Raw genomic sequence first — 20094 nt, 5'->3', positions numbered from 1 at the left:
CACTGTTAATTCATTGCTACTATAGAAATGTTAACAATATAGAATAAGAGCAGTTATATTACATCGAGATTTGATTCATAACAACATCACAGAGCAATCAGGGCTGTTCAGATGTTTAAAAGCGTAATGTAATAAATAGTCATGGTAAATAATTAAGATTTCAATACTATGAGAAGTTTAGTCACTTTCATCGTTCAATTAACATAACATTGAAGTAAATTCGGAAAAACGTCTTACAGAACCAGGATTGCACTCGTCTGGATCCACCTCATAGAGAGCCACGTCCTTCATTATGACCGCGATGGCCTTCAGAATGAATGACAGGAAGAGATGGATGTGAATGTAGTTCCTCGTACAATGGAGCTTCCTAGACATAAAACAACACGATTGTTTATCTCATAACTATATATCATTTTTGTATTTATAAAACTTGCTTTATTTCTGCGACACATCACTGTTCTGTCGCACAACAGAATCACTCAAGAGAGTGCCCACGCGGCGAACATCTGGTGTGTGTTGTTTTCATTCGAGAGACCGCAGCATGCGTGAGGCCTGTTTTTCTGTTTAACTGACTGTGTGATGCTTTAAAAGGAAAAAAGAAAGCTACTTAAGACGTGTCCAGCCATCTCTGTGTGATGAGAAAGAGATAAAACTCGTTTTGTATGTGATGACAGAAACCTGAATATGTGACCTAAATAGGAGCCATTTAAAGCTAATCGTAATGTGAAGGTTTTAACGGATATTAAAACGTGATTCTGTGACGCTTTGCGACCGTGCTGAAGAAATCAAACGACTGAATAACGCACCCGGATTGATCTGGTCACACGTGTGTGAAATGCCGCAAAAAATACCTGAAAAAGCACAGAATGAAGATGGCGATGACGAGGGACGCCAGAGACACGGCGTGACCGATGGTGTATCCGATCCTCACAGAGCGCAGGAATTCACCGTGAGAGAAATCCTGCACACAGCACACATTCAGAACTATATACAGGTTGAAAATATTGGTACAGTCATAGATATGTATCAGAAACCAAAGCAAAAATAAACACTTGGGGTATGTAATTAAAGGATAAGACAAAAAAAAGTCATGGTTACCACCTTAAAAGTGGGTGTTTTTATATTTTTATAGCACTTCACAAATGATTTATTCATTGTATACAAAGCCACCTCTGATAAACCAAAACTGGTGAGGGAAGCCACAGTGAGGCCAACAGTTAAATGGAGTGAGAAATGAAGTAAAGGGAGGAAAAAGCAATCATTTCAAGAACTCTGCAAAAAAAGAGGACTGTATGTGAATGAGTTTAAGACAAGACGTTTTAGGCATAAACCTAATGCTGTCTGTACATCAAATTCCACTATTCATACAGTAAAATTTGGTGGTGGAAGCATCATGATTAGAGGATGTTTTGCATCATTTCAACCCGAGACTCATCTCAGAATTAAAGGGGGGGGTGTTATGAAGCAAAATACAGGAGAGCTTTTTTTACAGACAACCTTCTAGTACAACTTAATAGTAATTAAAACCCTGATACCTATAAAGAATGAACCCATTATTAAAGCATACGCACCATGTCCACTTCAGTGAAATTGAGGCTATAGCCGCAGTTCTGAGCGCTCACGGCGGAGTCGATGTTCGTCCAGCCGTCCTCCGTGCATACCCTCGATATATTACCTACAAAAACAAGCCACGGATTATCTAAAGATTACAAAAAATGTATACTTTTTTCAAGCAGGAAACCATAATACAGCTATTTTAAAGAGAAGAAGCTGAAAACAGCCTGTAGATACGTTATAATAATCCTTCATGATTTTTAAATAGAACAAGACACAGAACGCTCTCAGCTCCCCAATGTTGCCATCGGTAACAGTTCCTTTGAGGTTTGCTACAGAGTTTTTGTTATCGTTGGTAAATTTGTTGTTCCTGAATCGTGACAGACGAGACAGAGATGATAGTCCTGGACTAAAATCCTGTTAAATGCGCCTGGAAATCAGAGATGAGAAATTTCTTCAACTCCAGGGTAGTTCTCCTCTTTTGGTGAAGAAAGCACAAAATAAAAACTTGCTGACTAAGGGAAGTGGCTCGGGAGGGCAGCAGGAAACTTTATGCTACTTTCAGAGAGACTCAGGAGGTGAGAGTTTGTCCTGGACACTGCCTGCTGCTTTTTTTCAATTTTTGACTGAAAAGGTCAAAGCACTCCACTTCATAACTAATGCATTTTTGCTTCAAAACTTTGATTCGGTGGACTTAAATGGATTTTCTAACCCGAGTTTGCACCGAGTTTCCAGCTTTCTAAAATGTCACCTCCAAAAACCAACTCGATGAAATGTGGAGTTTTCTGTCCAAGTAAAGATTTTCTCATTAAAGTTGAGCTAACGTGTTACTTTGCTTTTGAAGGTCGGTAGAATTCAGCGCAATTAGTGAGATAAATGAATGAACAAGATGAATAAAACATTGTCTTTAAAAAAAATTCTCCTCTAATTAGAGCTTACTCCTGGAGTTCATGAAAATCAAAGCACAGAAACTAGTTACTAGTTTTTCGAGGTTTCTTATTTATTATTATAACTAATTATTTGTACTGCTGGACTTAGTATTTCTAAAAATTAATTATATGTTAAAATCTTATTAAAAATGATGATTTTCTTGTGCATTACCAAATTCCCCAATTATACAGTGCATTGTTGTAACTATGCAGCCTCTTTAAATTATCTACAACATATTCCTTCTTTTTAGCTTTTCCTAACCCATCTGACTGTGACCACCTTCCCATTTACATTTATGGCATTTGGCTGATGCACTTTTCCAGAGCAACCTAAAATTATCTAATTTTTGCAACTGAGCAGCTGAGTGTTAAGGGCCTTGCTCAAGAGCCCAGCAGCTTGATGATGCTGGGATTTGCACTCAAGACCTTCCAATCCAAAATCTACCATCTGACTTCACAGTTCTTGGATATCTAACACATCAGCATCAACACATCTGGCTTAAAATGCAGCCATGTTATTATTCTTATAAGGAATAAAATTCTCAAAATGTTGAAATGCAGAGTAATTAGGGATAATGAGCACCATGTGAGAATCATTAACTCCCAAAGCAACAAGGAAACAACAACAGGAAACACTGATTCTATAAGGATAGAGCTATAAATATATATAAGTAGAGCTCATGACGCTCAGGAGTGATATGTTGTGATTAAACATAAAAAAAAATTCAGTATATTAATAAAAATTCTAGCCATAAACCCAGCCTCTGGTTCCTCAGTCTACCCTTTTGTTGAGCATTTTCCTTTAACAGCAAAACCCAAGTGGTTTATTCCTTATATATTATACTTACAATAATTATCATTTCACAGATCAGACTGAAAATTTATCCAACATGGATTCTGAGGTAAAAGTAGTTTCTGCACAGATATCAATCAACGCCAAAGTTTCACCTCTTAACTAAAGCCGTGTCAATATAGAACACAGTGAACAGATGATTCATTATCATGATGTTCCAGGCAGCTATTTTTTTGGTGATTAAAGAAGCTGGTCAATAGAGAACATTCTCTAAATGCTTGGAAAAGTCTGACATTGGAGGTATCGCTGGATTTCCTCAGCAGCTGCTGAATCTCTGTCTCCCCACATACAGTAGAATGTGTTTAATTGATGATGGTCTCATTTTGAGTTTCAACACACGCTTAATCAGTGAGAGACGTGATGCAGGCTGTAAAAAAGAGTTTGCTTATGGAGTTCGATTTTGATAGATAGATAGATAGATAGATAGATAGATAGATAGATAGATAGATAGATAGATAGATAGATCTAGACAGACAGACAGACAGACAGACAGATAGATAGATATATAGATAGATAGATAGATAGATAGACAGACAGACAGACAGACAGACAGACAGACAGACAGACAGACAGACAGATAGTTTGAAACTTTTAAAAATAAACCCTCGATATGTGAGAATGTTGAAATGGTGAATGAAGAAGAAGCTACAATATTGTTTTATGAATTAAAGAATTTTGAAATGAATAAATAAATAAAATCAAGGAAATTAAGTGCCTCTATCAGGAGTATGGACCAGGACTATGTTTCCCACAAAGCACTTCACCTCAACAAACCATGCCATGTTAATTAGCATTATATATGCACCGATCAGGCATAACATAATGACCTCCTGTCTAATAAATTCTAAATCAAATCTAATATTGTGCTGGTCCCCTTTTGCTGACTAAACAGTTGTGGCCCGTCGATCATTAACAGCATGAACTTCTTCAGCAGTTTGAGCTACAGGAGCTCGTCTGTTTGCTCGGACCATATGGACCTGCCTTTGCTCCCTCATGCATCAATAAGCCTTGGCTGCACGTGACCCTGTCTCCGGTTCACCACTGTTCCTTCCTTGGAGCACTTTTAATATATAATTAAAGATTAATTGATTAATTTAATAACCACTGCAGACCAGGAACAGCCAATGAGAGCAGCAGTTTTGGAGATGTTCTGACCCAGTCGTCTAGACGTCACAATTTGTCAAACTCACTCAAATCCTTACGCTATATATATATATATACACACACACACACACACACACACACACACGAACAGGCATAACCTTATGACATTATATAATGTGTGTGTGTGTGTGTAATTTTTTTATATATGCATGCAAACTATTGCCTAAGAGCTTTATCTAGCATAAATTAAACAACTATAATAAACAAATATAGTCTAATTAAATAAGTAACTCTTAATGTCAATAACTGGAAACAAATCACTAAGTTATTCTATTACATCATCTTATCACCCAGCCCTACAGTAATGTAAACTACAATGTGTGGTTATACAGATGTACATGACAGAATCCAGATCATCTCTGGCAATAGGGATTAGACAGAAATTCTCAATAAAGAGTCTGTTGCTATTACGGTCCACACTGTTGACAGGATTTGCTCTGAAATAAGACGTTGCCAGAGGAATGCTTTCATCAGTTTGAAAAATGAGAAATAAAAGTTGGGCATGTTGTGTTTTTTTAGTGTGAGCTTTGGTTAAACACAGGGCGCAGGATGAGCGAGTGCAGGCAGTGGAACTACCAGTTTTTTACAATCTCACAAGTGCAAGAAAGCAAACTTGTAACAGAATTCCAAGAACATATCGTACCCGGGGTCATTAATCACTTCATATGCACTCAGACCGAGTACTGAAAGTGTTTCTGCGTTGCTGAGTGTTCATGGAATATCGGAGTGTTTAGGAGTTTCCTGAAAGTGATAGGATGGGAAGTTACAGGATGAACAACGTTTTGGAACCCTACATGAGAAGCCCTCATATCACAGGGTTATAACAGGAGAACTCAAAATCTGGGTCCAATTTTTCCCAATATTCTGTCCACTAAATGTTGCTTTAGATTGTTGCGTTTCATTTATTAAACTGTAGCACGATACATAAACCATAAAAAGCAGTAAACCATCTGGTTTAAAATGTAGCATTTTGTCTCTTCTGATACGCTTTACAGCTTACTACGGGTGAAAAGAGTGGTTACTTTAGTTATCGCTCACCCATTCTCACCACTCAGTTCTGCTCTGAGCTTAATTCTTGTAGACGTTTTGTATTTACACCTAGTTATTTCTGTCTCAGCGCGTCTCATGTTCCTGTGCATATTTGTATCTTAAATCTCGCTTTCTTGTTTCGTGATTTCCTGGTTTTGACTTTAACCTGCTTCACTTGGTCTTGTCTATAGCCATGTTAGAGTATAGTAATAATTGTCAGACCTATTGTAATAAACACTGAGTTAACACAGTTACTTCCTGCCTGTATGTATATTATGATTCTTATTAACGCATTATCAATCATAATTCTTATCAGGCATTAACTACTCCAATGGATATTTGATAGATTGTTTGCGAACCACTAAATGAAAGGTGCTTTTTTTGGCGGAAAGTGATTCTTGATCTCATTGTGACACCTAGAATGTTGAAATAAAAGATAATTGATATTGTATCTCATTTCTCTACTAAAGTTTTTACAACACTTTGTGTGATTCTTTCATAAAACTGTCATTGCAAGCAGCTGAACTGAGATGTGCAATGAAAATTCAATGTTTTTTATAAACAAGCACCAAAGGTGGAACTTATTAGTAGAATTAATTCATTAGTTCATTCATTTATTCATTTATTGATTTACTTACGTCCCGACTTGTACTTAAGGTGGTCATTATTCATGCATTAATTCCTAATATTCACGTCCTAGTTAATGTTAGTTCTTTGTTGAATCATGATTAGTACATGCATTAACTCTAATATTAAATTAATTCAGATATTAGTGAATCAACTGTTACTACCAGTTAAATCTGAGAAAAGGTTGGGCTGCACAAAATAAACAACCGACAGGACGTTCTGTCTGATACAAAATAAAACGAGGTGTTAATCACATGCACGAGAATAAGTTACGGCCTGTTGTTGTAGCGCAATCTAATAAAAATATGAAGGTCAACCCCCGAAGCAGCCATCTTCACTAATCACTCTGACAGTTCCTTCTCGCTGGTGTGGCAGTGGTGTGAGGAAGCAAGCTGCTTTTACAGGCCAAGATATGACCATAGAAACTCCTTTGTTCATAAAAATTAATGGCTGTCTACTGTAAAGCTTCTGGGTAAAAAGTTCAGACGTGTCAGGACACGCGAGGACTCGGCCCCCCTGGATTTATGACGTGTTCCCGGATTTGAGTGGCTCTGTGTTTCGTAACACTTGTTTTCAATTTCGTTGTGCGGCACTACTATTTGCGTTTAGCTTGAGGTGGCTGAACATTCAACATCAAATGCCTTGGACATTAAACAATAAACTGAACAGACGATGAGAATTGATTCAACACTGCAATTGATTTTGCCAGTGAAGACTGAAGCAGCATGCAGAATTAACTCAAATAACGCTGACAAACACACGATGAAAATATTTTACATTTTCAATTTCTGGTAGTAAATAACCTGATTTTTTTTAAAGTTAAATCTATAAAGCAAAACTGGTCTCTTCCTTCTAAAACCCGGCTAAGGTAATCGATTACGGGCAAATTATTAACAATGGAAATTAGCTTGCTAACAAATCAAACTAGCTTGCTAGCTAAAGTCAGCCAAATCACTACAGTAAAAACAAACAATTACAGCACTTATTACTTACACTCTAATAAAGTAACTTTAATAATGCAAGCAGTTGTGATGTTATGTGAATATGTATGCTATAGTTTTCTACCCTGAATAAAGCAAATAAACTGGTTTAAACACAAGATATAGGATTTTGTGTTATTTTGCACTCTGATCCAAAACTCCATATTTCAGTCACTGGTATACAGTGTTATATATGTTATATAACAAAGATTATTAATGATTAGCTTTAACATTGAGCCGAAATCTTACAGAGGAAATAATGTTATTTGTAACACACATTCCCTCAATCGCAGTCCAAACTTTTAAACCCACTTTTTCACTCCTTTGCATTATTTACATTCTCACAATGTTAATTACTGTGGATGATTAACTGATTAACAATGAACTAATTTCTGTTTTTGGCAATTCCCTTCCACTGTTTAGCTCTCCAAATAACATGTTAGCTAACATTCTAGCACATTCTAGCCAGGCTAGAATGTGCTTCTTACTGTACAAGACACATTACACGAGCCTTCTGCTTAGGAAAGAGCTTTCTACCATCTTCTTCATACACGTACATGTGCTCAGAGATGCTCACAATTGAGTACTCTGAGTTTTGTCCTCTCTTGGATTCTTTATAATTTTTTTTTTAGACCTTTTTTTCTGCTAGAAGAAAGGTTGCAGTCAGAGAATCAGAAAGTTTGGTTAAAGAGCACCTCAGAGCTATTTATCACCAACATTTGGAATCCAGACCTGTAAATATTTCCATGTATGCTTTATATTCGTAACTTCTTACCAGACGATGTTGTAAATTCATAAAAGCTTCCATGTCTAAAAAGCATTATGAATTTTTCTAAAGTTTGTGCGATGCCAAAGTACCACTAAGGCCGGATTTTCAGGACGACATTCCTGGAAGGTTAAGGACGAGCCAAGTTAAGCCAAATATTAATCGCTTAATCTGTTTGTTATAAATTTTCCGGTAAATTTGCTTTGTTCCTTTTTAATGACGACAGCGAGATCGTCAATCGCTCAATAACATATGCGGCTTCATCCTCTGTAAAGTGCAGCACAACATTCCATCGATTCTCCATCTGCTTTTCCCATCATTACTCCGAAGTGGGCTGATTATATCGTCAGCTCATCCCACCCCCATGTCTACAGCAAGATTCTCATCCAATCACATCTGGCCAGTATCACCGATCTCCAGAGGCTTTCGACATTGAGACGATAAATCCTCACCACTTTGCCCTGAAGCACCTAAATCCCTCAAGCCCTGTTCGGAATGAGCTTTGTAAAGAACGCTCTCAGAGGCCTGTTTTACAGGCAAATCTCATCCCTTTCATCAGAAGGGAACCGTAACCTGATAGACATTAAGCTATAACTGGACTGGGTTTGTTAGGAAAACATAAAAAAATTTAAAGGATCCAAAAGAAGAGCGTTTATAAAGAGATCATGCTAATAATTACATGCTAATAACGTACACAGGGATGTCTATGGTGGACATTTCAGTGTGGTCTATTGGTTTGGTTTCTTGCAGGAGCTTTCTATAAAGAGTTGTTTATTAAACATTTTTCATAAGCAGGAATCTAAATACTAAAAATTTAATATATAAGAAAGAACGACATTATTTGATGTATTTATATGTTGAAATTTTAACATTGGTGAAGCAAGTCTTAATATCGCTTGTTACAGCAGCTATAAAAAAAATAGTTCTCTCACTTTTGCTTGAAGTTAATGCGAATCAGAAAATCCAACATCCTCTGTCCTCTGAAAGTTGCAGCTTTACTGTTACAAAGCATTGACAATGGAGTCCCCTTCCAAATGTTGCATAAATATCTCAAAAATTAGACTTACATCAATAAAGATCTATTACTTTTTTGTTAAATAAAGCATTTAATCAGTTTATTATCAGTTTTATATTACATGGAGCGTCATTCAAGCTACGAACTTGTATCACAAAAGATAATTTCGGTCTATAAAGTCTATAAAGTCTATAAAGCGCACTCATATATAAGCCGCACCCACTGAATTTGACTACACTTTGTCTACTTTGAATTTATCTACACTGAAACTAATGAACTTTACACAGGCTTTAACGAAAGACAGTGTCTGTTACACGGTGTAACGGGTGAAATATGTTGTGGCTCCTTTAAGAGCAGAGCGGCATTTTGGGAATAGCCTGCCGCAGCATTTTTCCGATATTACTGCATGTGTGCAAGGCCGGGGAATATGTCCTTATTATTTTCTGATGCTCAGTTCTAAGTTTCTTTGACTAACCCATAACGCTGTTGCCAAGAAAAATAAAAAAGCACGAGTTTTGGAAACCTGTCTGTGCTTATATGATTTCTGTTGTAACTGGAGTTAGCGAGCTCTCCCTTCACCCAGACTCAACGCGTTACAACGGCTTGTATCTAAACAGTAGCCGACCAAGAAAGTCATTGTTCACTGTCTTCCTCCTTCCGTGGAAGTTTTTTCTCCCGAAGCATTGCAGCTCAGAACACAGGTGAGATGCGGTTTTTCGTTTCCGTTCGGAAATTTCATTGGTCTAATGTTATGTGGTTCAGTTTTTTAGCTTGAAGTTTGTGAAACCGGGAAAAACCCAGGAAAAATTCATAAATTAGCCGCTTTGTTGTTTAAGCCGCGGGGTTCAAAACGTGGGAAAAAAGTAGCGGCTTATAGTACGGTATTATTATTATAAACGTGATTTGCAGCTGCAATAATGAATGGCATCAAATTTTAACTATTATCTTCTGCCAACTGGATTGGAGAATTAAGCAGCATTGTGGAATCAATACCTGTGTGACTGTTGAATGTTGAAGTAGAATCAAAACCATACAGATAATTTTCAGTGTATATTCCAAAAGATTTTCTTGGTCAGTTTAAAGCAAATACACCTTGAGACAACCAGCGAGCATCTGTACAAGTTCCTTCTAGGGAAAATCCGAAGACATCTTACTCCCAAAAAAACCTTTCCAAAGTACTAGAGGTGAATTTAAAGTCAGCGTCGTAAATCTCACTGCTCCGGAAAAAAAAGATCTTTCCACTAGAAGGTCTGAGGGCAAAATCATATATAAAAATCTATTCATCTGTACTGTGTAATGATAGTTTCTTGGGAACGGGGTGAGCACACCAGAGTACAGAAGTTACATGTGAATACTGGGCAGAAAATCTAATAAAAATGATAAAGCAATTTCTAGATCAGAAACAGCTATCTTCTCCTGTTGATCTACAGCTTTGGAGAGAAAGACTGATATCATATGTGCTTCACTGATATTACATTTATGAATCCACACATAAACGTAAGACATTTCTTTTTTTTTTAATTACATCCTTAAAAAAAATATCTTAAAGTCTACAACAAGCTTTTTCTCAAAAGCTCCGTCCAACACACAAAAAAAACCCAATCCGTCCAATATACATTTTGGCTCCTTCAACTCAAATCCGTTAACACGTTCACTCCTGTAAAATATTTGGAACGTTCCGCACGAGGCAGATGTTCACCAGGAAATTGTATCACTCATATTTCCTGAAGATCACGAGAAGAAGAAACCAATCGTTTCTAATCCCTTTCCATAAAATGATGATATGAAGTGAGAAAAACTGAGCTCACAAAAACACGACTGAGCATCAACTATTAATATAAAAACATACCGTTTAATAAATCATTAAAATATATTTATGCTAGTTAAGCACATTGCAGACTATACAGACAAAAGTTTGTGGACACCTGACCATAAGATTGGTATGTGCTTTTAAAACATTCTATTCCATGTTTTGTTCTTATTTTCTGTTATAATTTCCTCCACTCTTCTGGGAAGATGTTCCACTACATTTTGGCGTGTTGGCAGGTATTTGTGGAGATTTATTGTAGGCCAGGTGAGAAGGCCTAGGGTGCAGTCAGTGTCATTCATATCCTAAAGATATGCAATAGGGTTAAGGTCAGAGCTCTATATCAGGAGATCTTCCACTCCAACCCATGTAAAGCATATGTTCATGGAGCTGGCTTTGTACACCGAGGCATTGTCATGCTGGAACACGTTTGTAAATTTCATGCTACTCTATCCTAAGAAGTCCTTTACAACTGTGTGACTCAAACGTTTGGAGAGAACACATTTGGCTGGAAAAGTCAGCTGTCTCAATACATTTTGTCCATATAGTGTACAGTAGATCTACACTAAAACACCAAGTGTGATACTTTCAGCCCTGTCACTTATTTAGGAAATTTTGTCGAAAGATTTTGAAATCTTATAAATTATGTTTTCCTAGAGTACATTTGGTGAGAATGTATATACAATGGTGAGAGATAAATAATTATTCTGGACACAAGAGACAAAATCAGGGTATTAATTAGTATTCGAAGGCATTCATTTCAATTTCAGCTCGACATTCCTTGACATTGCCAAAAAAAAAAAATCAAAGAAAAAAAAAAATTTCAAGAAAAAGCTTAAAAATCTGGATTCTGCACACAATCACACAATCCAGCACAACAACATCCACAATTTTACCACAACTAATTCTGAATTATTTTTTAAAACTGCATAAAAATATGGGAAACTCTCTATTTACTCACAAAAACCCCTACAGCTTCCATCTAAATCGATTTCTTAGCCATTTTATCGATCACACTAATGGTGTTACCTTCCTGGTCACTGACATGAGTAAAGTATTTGGGGCAGGGGATGGTGACCATCTGTCCAAACGACGCCGACGGCCAACACGCAAAGTCCCACTCGCCACTGCATCCTGGGGACAAGAAGGTCAGCATGGTATTAAAATATAAACATCTTAGAGAGTGAACATTAAACTTTATATATGGTTTTAAACAAATTAAAGACCATTAAACCTACACTGTACGGACAAATGTTTTTGTGGACACCTGACCACAAGACTGGTATGTGCTATTTGAACATCCCATTTCACATTTAGTCCCCATTGTATTATATACCAACCCACCAACCACTCTTCTGGGGAGATGTTCCACTAGATTTATGTGTTTGTGAAGATTTGTGCTAGTGTATGGTAAAAATTTATTCTACATTCTACACCATAGTGTGCCACTGGTTTTGTGGTAACATTTTGGGCAAGAACTACATATGAAAAGTCAGGTGTCCTAATATATTTGTCCATATTGTGCATTTTCTAGAATATTTTAAGCTATTATTCTATTTGCAGATCATTTTGTTTCTTTCTAGTAATAAACGCTTAAAAGTAGCAAAACTCCCTGCCATTAGAACAAGAAACCAGGTTTGTGAACAAGTGTAAAATGACAAAAAACTCAGGTTTAATTATCCCTTTGATTTATTACAATCTAAAAAATAGGAAATAGTCAATAAATGTGACTGTACATTTAAGATATTCTCATTTGGTTGTAATTTTTACGGTGTAAACAAATCACTGCTAAATTAGTATACAGCGCATTATTTTTTAGCAATCAACCTCTAGTGTAGTTCAAATTCTGATCATTTCTCTGTAATCACTTGGCCAAATTCTGCAAAAAAAAAACAAAAAACAAAGCTTTCAATGCGATTTGTCCAGAATGATCAAAACGCGACGCTGTTAAATTCTCATTTCTGTTCGATCAGAAGGTTTTATACGTCACACAGTATATTTTGCGTATAGTAAAGAGCATATCGATCACAAACAATTTGTTTGAGAAAGGTTTGTGGAGAATCTCAAAATAAAGTTTACAATTTAAAGATGCTAATGTTATCTCGAAGGAGCTTTATTAAACCTGTATAAAGGGAATCTCTGGCATCAGCAAGTTTCAATTGAAACTAAACAACTGTGTGAGAAAAGGAACTTGTGGCGGTTCCACAGCAGTAAATGCAAAGGGATATGATTATTATAATGTGCATTTCTTACACCAAAAAATTGAATTGTTGACATTTTGCTGTCCTACAAGAGGAATAAAAAACTTTAGAACATTAAGTAAAATTAAGAAACTTTGTAAAGATGAAAGTTGGTTCCGAAAATGACATTTACAGATTTTTAGTAGACACACTAGACACTGTCTAATTTATACGACTGCACAGCTGAGGGATAAGACCCATGCACAAGGGGATTAAAACTTATGACCTTTCGATGATCACTGAGCTAATTTCCCTTCTTGCACTTTCTCACACCACTGTCTCGTTGATCATTTTCCTATAAACACTGCGACACTGTTTTTAATTCCTTACTTCCCATGCCACTCATCCTTTAAGAACGGTACATGCGGTTCACGCCGAAGCCAAAGCAATTATTTTGGAGATTATGCACACGAGCTGTAACGAACAGGACAATTTCTGGCGCATTACCCTGGGGGAATTCTGAGCTATTTTATATTAAAGTAGGGTTCCACTTAATAAAAGATAAACTTTCGACTGCCTCCACTTGTCATTGCTTCAGCTATTAAAAATGAGTATCAGTAGATTAGTTATGTCTGGCCGAGAGAATGGGCTCCACTTCACTCTGATTAGCTCCGTCCATGGGACCGACAGGACGCCTTCTATTAAACGTCAACAAACCCAGATGTGCATTTAATTCACTGCTGCTTGCTGTCCTCACGTCTACTGCAGCAGTACAGACATAAAGCCTGCAGGCACTAAAGGATGCAGAGAGATTTAAGGAATTATGGAGGAACTGCTTCTGGCCCTGACCCACCTGGACATTCTCAAATGATTTCTATTGTACAGGATATTTTAATTCAAAAGAAAACAGCAATAGAAGGGAAATTCAGAGAGCATCGTCCGAATGACGAAATGTATACTCATAGAAATGTATACTAATAGAGCTCGTAGAGCTTTTATCCATTTATTATTACTTTCAAGGTTTTAAAATGTTTATAAATCAAGTAAATTCTTGAAAGCACTTATGTTATAGCAGCTGTACCTAGCTGTTCTGTCACCAGCCTGTTTTTTTCCTGTCTGCTTTATACACACTATATGGACAAAATATATTGGGACACCTGACTTTTCCAGTCATATGAAGTTTTTCCCCAAACTGTTACCACAAAGTTTTAAACACACAGTTGTACGTCTTTGGATGTGGCAGTAAAATGAGATTTACTGAAATTCACTTGAACTAGGAAACCCAAACCTGTCTCGGTGCAGCAATCTAGCTCTATGACATTGGTTGGAATGGAAGATCTCCTCCTATGAAGTTCTGACCTTAACCCTATTGAACACCTTTGGGATGAATGTGAATGCTGACTGCACCCCAGGCCTCCTCACCTTCTCACCTACATCAGTACCTGACTTTACTCACACCCTTGTTATATGAATCTCACATAAATCTTCACAAGCTCACTCTAAAATCTAGTGGAGAATCCTCCCAGAAGAGTGGAGATAATCATAACAGGAAATATGAACTAAATGAAGAAATAAAAATGTGTTAAATATCCTGTACTGTCACTCGTCTTTATTTATGCAGTATAATATTTCCCTCTGTCACACACCCCCACGGAAACTCCGCTAATAAATATTCACAAACACGAATGCCATTACAATGCAAAAAACATAACCAACCTGATGTGACATTTTCCAACTCGGCCAAGCACTCATCTCGCTCCATCTCCAGGTCCATCTTGATGTCGCACATCTGGACTGATAACATCTGGCCAAACAGATAAGACGAAGGTTACGGTATTTGCGGCGACTTGCTTTTTCATTGACATTCACACAAAAGGTTAGAGATGACATCATTTTGGGCGACAAACGGAAATAATTCCCTACTGAGTGCTGAAAGTGCTGCAGCGCGAGTAAAGGAGCATTAGGCGTGTTTCTGGGGGTGCAGAATGTTCTAGTTCCTCTGCAGTACCACTTCTGCATTCACATGAATAACATCGAGCAGAATACTAATACGGTTCTTTTAGTAGCCGTTTAACCTAACATTTATCAACTGTTTGACATTTAAACTATTATTGTGGAGGAATCAATAGGCTGGGGTAGACTACACACACACACACACACACACACACACACACACACACACACCTCATTCACATCCATTACAGGACTAGTTACAACAATAGTATATTATTATATATTTCACACTTTCATGACATCCAGCAATGTTTATTGTATTTATATGTTACCAGAACTGCCAATCTTTATATATTTTGCAACACTCTAATCTTTTTCTACTCAATAAAAAAAAGGGAGATAAAGTGTGTATTAAACTGGTTTGATACAGACATGTTTTCTCCAGGGCGGGGCTTGTTAACAAACAAGCCCCGCCCACTTCCATTTCACTTGCTCTCCACTTGCTTTCAGTCTAAACGGATGTATAGTCCAGTTAGGAAACAACAGACAAGTAAATATTTAACTTCAGTTCAAAATATTTAATCATCAGGTTTTTCAAATACAAAAAAAATCTGCGAAAAAATTTGTAAAATGATTGTGTGGTATAATTTGTCTTGTCTTTTATTGTGCATTAGTACAAAATCATCCAAAAAACGCTTCAGTCGAAAAGGAAAAGTCTTGAGAGTATCTGATTTTATTAGTATTTAAATATTTGACTGATATTGAACCTCAACACTGCATCAACCATCAACACAACGGCATCTTCAACATGCCAGAATGTGGCAAAGCTCAAACAAGTCGACAAAACAAGACAAAGTAGTAAAACAATCTTTCAAATAGGGATCTTCAACAAATTAACAAATAAAATGACAGTATCGTGTCACACAGTCGAAAAACGAACCGTTAGTCTTTAATGGACAAATCAAATAAATCATTTTAAATAAATAAACATTCAGAGCTCAATGTGATCTCAAAGAGGGGATATTGTGATTCAACAAAAACTGGTTCTCAAAGTTTCATTTATCAAGCACTTTCTGGACTGAAAATGAGGCCAGCAGAGCTAAAAAGTTACATATATTAAATCATAAATGAAGTAGTAAACTTTTACTCGTATCTTTGATACTCAGTAACGCTAGAAAGTCGCCGAAAAATTGCCTAAATATAAATTAAAGTATTATTTTTACTAAAATACTTTACTCCACTGTCTATTATACTCCATTGATGACCAGGTTACCAATCAAAATTTGTATCAAGGATCTGTATGTTGCTTGAAAAGCTGATATTGTGTTTCATTTCATTAAAACTTCCATCGTCATCGCCTTGGATTCCTTCACAGCCCACTCTACAAGCATGGTAAAATTTATCGTGAACACTCGGAGGCTCTTCTTAGTGACGTAAATTGTTTTCCCCCACACTACTGGTAACCGCAAAGGAGACTCATATGTCTACACATCTGAGTCCAAACCTTTGATTTGAGCTACACAGCTGGTCTAGGTACACCCCAGAAGAATACCGATGACTCACTCCACTGCAGGCTTACTTAATCTTCTCTCTGTTACATCCAGCTTCTCTTGATGTGTTAGCACCTGTGGTCATTTTGGGGAAATATCAATAAAAAGCACATATTTGTGTGTGCAGATGTGGATAGCTGGATTTATTTCATGAAAAGGGACATTTTTTATAATCAAGGACATCGCCGCTGTCTTTGTACTAAACCAACCAATGATGAAAGTGGTTGCCATGGCGTTTCATCCAGCAAAGAAAACTATGACGTCGCTATTGCGAGTGTAGATGATTTCTCTATTCCTCTAAAAGCTCAAAAACTCACCATATATAGTGCGTGTGAGTAATATGGACAGATAATGCCACAGTAACAATAAACACAATACTCAAAAATCAATACACTGGAAAGCAGAAATAACGAGAAAGAATGAATCAAGTGATGGCGTGTGATACTGAAGCAGCTCTGCGTCCTTGGTTCTCTTAGTGGAGTGATGTATAGCACCGTATACATTTACACACCACAGCTATAAATCTAAAGGTCAAACACCATATATAAGAACTAATGTCAAACTGAGAAATGCTAAATCTTTAAAAAAGAATTATCACATGTTCAGTAACGAGACGCTCTAATGACGAGTTCCTTAAACCATCGCCAGGGTTTAATAAAACGTATTTACATTTTAATCACATTGATGAAAACTAATTTAATTGATTTATTAAACTGTTTATTTGAAACAAATGCTGTTTAATTGCAACGTAAATAAATGAAGTGCAATGCAAAAAATTTGAACATTAAAAAAAATCTCTATCACTTAAAAAAAGCTTGAATACTACTCTATTAATAGTATACTTCAATTATTATTTATAATACTAATATATTAACAAAGTACATTTCTACAGTATGAGGGTCATCAAATTTATTATTATTATTATTATTTATTTATTTATTTATTGACGGTTTGTTATTGAATTTTTTTTTAATCTATTATTTTATTGATTAATTAATTTTTTCGCAATTAAAGGGTTCCCCAGATAAAAAGGATTTGAAAACCTTGTTCATTGGACATAAACGACAAATTAATTAAACATCAATGAAAGAAAATACATAATTTAAAATTGGATCTGATTTTTGAAACCGTTATCAACATTGGAAGATTAAAGTAAAATACAGATTTTGAACATGTGTTATGCATTAGGCAAAAAAAATAAATTATAATAATAGATTCGTCACTTATACTGTATTTAAGTTTGTTCGTTTAATGTTCATAACCTCGGTCTTTCTTAAAGTCAAAATTGTATGATATTTCTCAGATGTACAAATGTAAACACACTGTAGGTAAGTAATAAACCACAGGGGTATTACGATGTGTCCTGACATAAATCAGAGTTCCCCTTCCCACCCTAAAGCTGATTACTTTCCCAGAATCCATGTGTTATATTCCTAATATACCATATACCAACAATTACAGGCTTAATTTATTAAAGAATACCATAATCACTTATTATCCTTCACATGCTGGAGAATTCCTTATAAATGCATTTACTGAAACATTAATGGAAGGAGTCTCCAGTGTTAGATCTTTGCATGCAACGTTTATGTAACCTTTAACTACAAGAACAAGTGAGAGAAGGTTAATAAATGCTAAAACATATGTAATATGGGCAGGACAAAGAATCTAATAGAACATGTTGATTTATTGATGACTCAGCAAAGTGCTGACTGTTTTATTCCATATAACGTCTAAAAAGAACCTCTGTCCCTGTAACTACAGCACGTTTAACAGGACAGAGAACACATAGTGTGTTCATTTCATCCAGAAATGACATTAAAAAAAGTTTATCACTGATCTTTCTTGTTCTTGCACCAAAACCTGATCCAGTATAAAGAATACGCAGAAATTCCCCGTGTTGAAGAAGAGTGTTTATGTAAGTCCAGCTGGAAGCTGATGAACCCTTGCGAGAACTCGACCCTCACAAGTGCTAAATTCAAACACTTTAGGTGTTAGATTAGTAGTGGGAATGTTTAAACAAATAAATTGTCAGGGTTCACAACAGAATCATGATAGTGAGTGTGACGAGAGTTTTTAAAACAAATCGTCCCCCAGATATGAGCTTCTATAAGCCGTGATCACAAACCTTAAAATTAACCTGTGCTGTGTATAGGGGGAAAATAAAACATGACCTTTTGTGACCTTCAAGGGTCTGTACATCAAGTAAACATGTATTAGAGTTTAGAATTCAACTGTGGGACCTTTGGGGTTTAATCCTGAGCAGTTCAGTACAATGCTCTCCACATGTCTGTCTGGGTTTCCTCTGAGTTCCCTGGTTTTCTAGTGAAAAACATGACGGTGGGAAGAGGAGCGACTATAAAAATGATTCAGTGTGGCTGAAATTGACTATAGATTATTTCCAAGCACATCCTGGGGATAACATGAAATTTAATATATTAATCTTACTTAACTTATGATATAGAAATGATCATGAAATGATACAGAGATTACTGCAAACTCAGCAAATAATTTCATTTTAAACTTTAATTAATTAAATAATAATAATAATAATAATAATAATAATTATTATTATTATTATTATTATTATTATTATTATGAGACTATGGTTGCTTAATAATAACAATTATAATAATTATAATAATAATAATAATAATAATAATAATAATAATAATAATAAACAACTTTATTGTAAATAATTAGATTTTTACATTTGGAAACATATCTTTGAAATAATGTGCCCTGCATCATCTAACATCAGACGAGTAATTGCTCAGAAAAGTAAAAGCACATCTGGAGAAACAGAGTCAGCAGGTGAACACGTCCTGCACTTAAACAACACACACACACACACACACACACACACACACACACACACACACACACACACACACACACTTCCCTCAGTGCACTTTCCTAAAGCTGATGTGCTTCTGGAGACACTGCTGCTGCTGAAATTATTAGCCTCAAAGCAGAAGAACAGCTGGAGTGTGAAACTCACCGGTCCGTGTAAACAGATCAAACATAGCACGAGCGCTCTTTTCCACACCTTCATCGTTTACTTGCTTTTACTTTCCGTTTTCTTTTTCTTCTACTGCTTCAGGAGGTGCAAATATAAAACCACTCCAGCCCTGCAGCCCCGCACAGCCGTAGTCCGACACCAGTAGCCCCGCAGCACTGGACCGCACCGGACCGGACCGCAACCAGCTGTGAACTGAAACCACACGCGCGCGGCGACTCCACGCTCACATCCGACGCTGGAGTACACGCGCTATTTAAGCGTGTGCGTTTCGCAAGGACGCCAACGTTCAGTCACGTGTTCAGGCAAGAACCAATCAGAGCTCTGTAAAGATAGATAGATAGATAGATAGATAGATAGATAGATAGATAGATAGATAGATAGATAGATAGACAGACATACAGACATATAGACAGATAGACAGACATATAGATAGATAGATAGATAGATAGATAGATAGATAGATAGATAGATAGATAGATAGATAGACAGACAGACAGACAGACAGACATACAGACAGACAGATAGATAGATAGATAGATAGATAGACAGACATATAGATAGATAGATAGACAGACAGACAAACAGACAGGCAGGCAGGCAGGCAGACAGACAGACAGACAGACAGACAGACAGACAGACAGACAGACAGACAGATAGATAGATAG

The 20094-nt window shown here is 36.5% G+C and overlaps 1 protein-coding gene across 2 annotated transcripts in view; it reads right to left on the bottom strand.

Annotated features, from left to right (window-relative positions):
• vipr1a (vasoactive intestinal peptide receptor 1a) overlaps nucleotides 1-19686 on the bottom strand; it is a 36302-nt gene extending 16616 nt beyond the window's left edge. The window contains exons 1-6 of one of the 2 annotated variants that reach the window (XM_046877185.1): nucleotides 19409-19686; nucleotides 14621-14708; nucleotides 11754-11858; nucleotides 1572-1675; nucleotides 852-961; nucleotides 238-367 (exon numbers count right to left, since the gene is read on the bottom strand). In XM_046877185.1, coding sequence (XP_046733141.1) covers nucleotides 238-367; nucleotides 852-961; nucleotides 1572-1675; nucleotides 11754-11858; nucleotides 14621-14708; nucleotides 19409-19462 — 591 coding nt within the window. In that variant the 5' untranslated portion in view covers nucleotides 19463-19686. The remainder of the gene's footprint in view (nucleotides 1-237; nucleotides 368-851; nucleotides 962-1571; nucleotides 1676-11753; nucleotides 11859-14620; nucleotides 14709-19408) is intronic. The other variant, XM_046877186.1, reaches the window with a different exon arrangement.
• Between the last annotated feature and the right edge of the window lie 408 nt (nucleotides 19687-20094).

This window comes from Silurus meridionalis, chromosome 20 (assembly GCF_014805685.1).
Source record: "Silurus meridionalis isolate SWU-2019-XX chromosome 20, ASM1480568v1, whole genome shotgun sequence".
Lineage (NCBI taxonomy): Eukaryota > Metazoa > Chordata > Actinopteri > Siluriformes > Siluridae > Silurus > Silurus meridionalis.
Note: the sequence above shows the minus strand (reverse complement) of the source record. Positions and strands in the feature narration are given on the sequence as shown.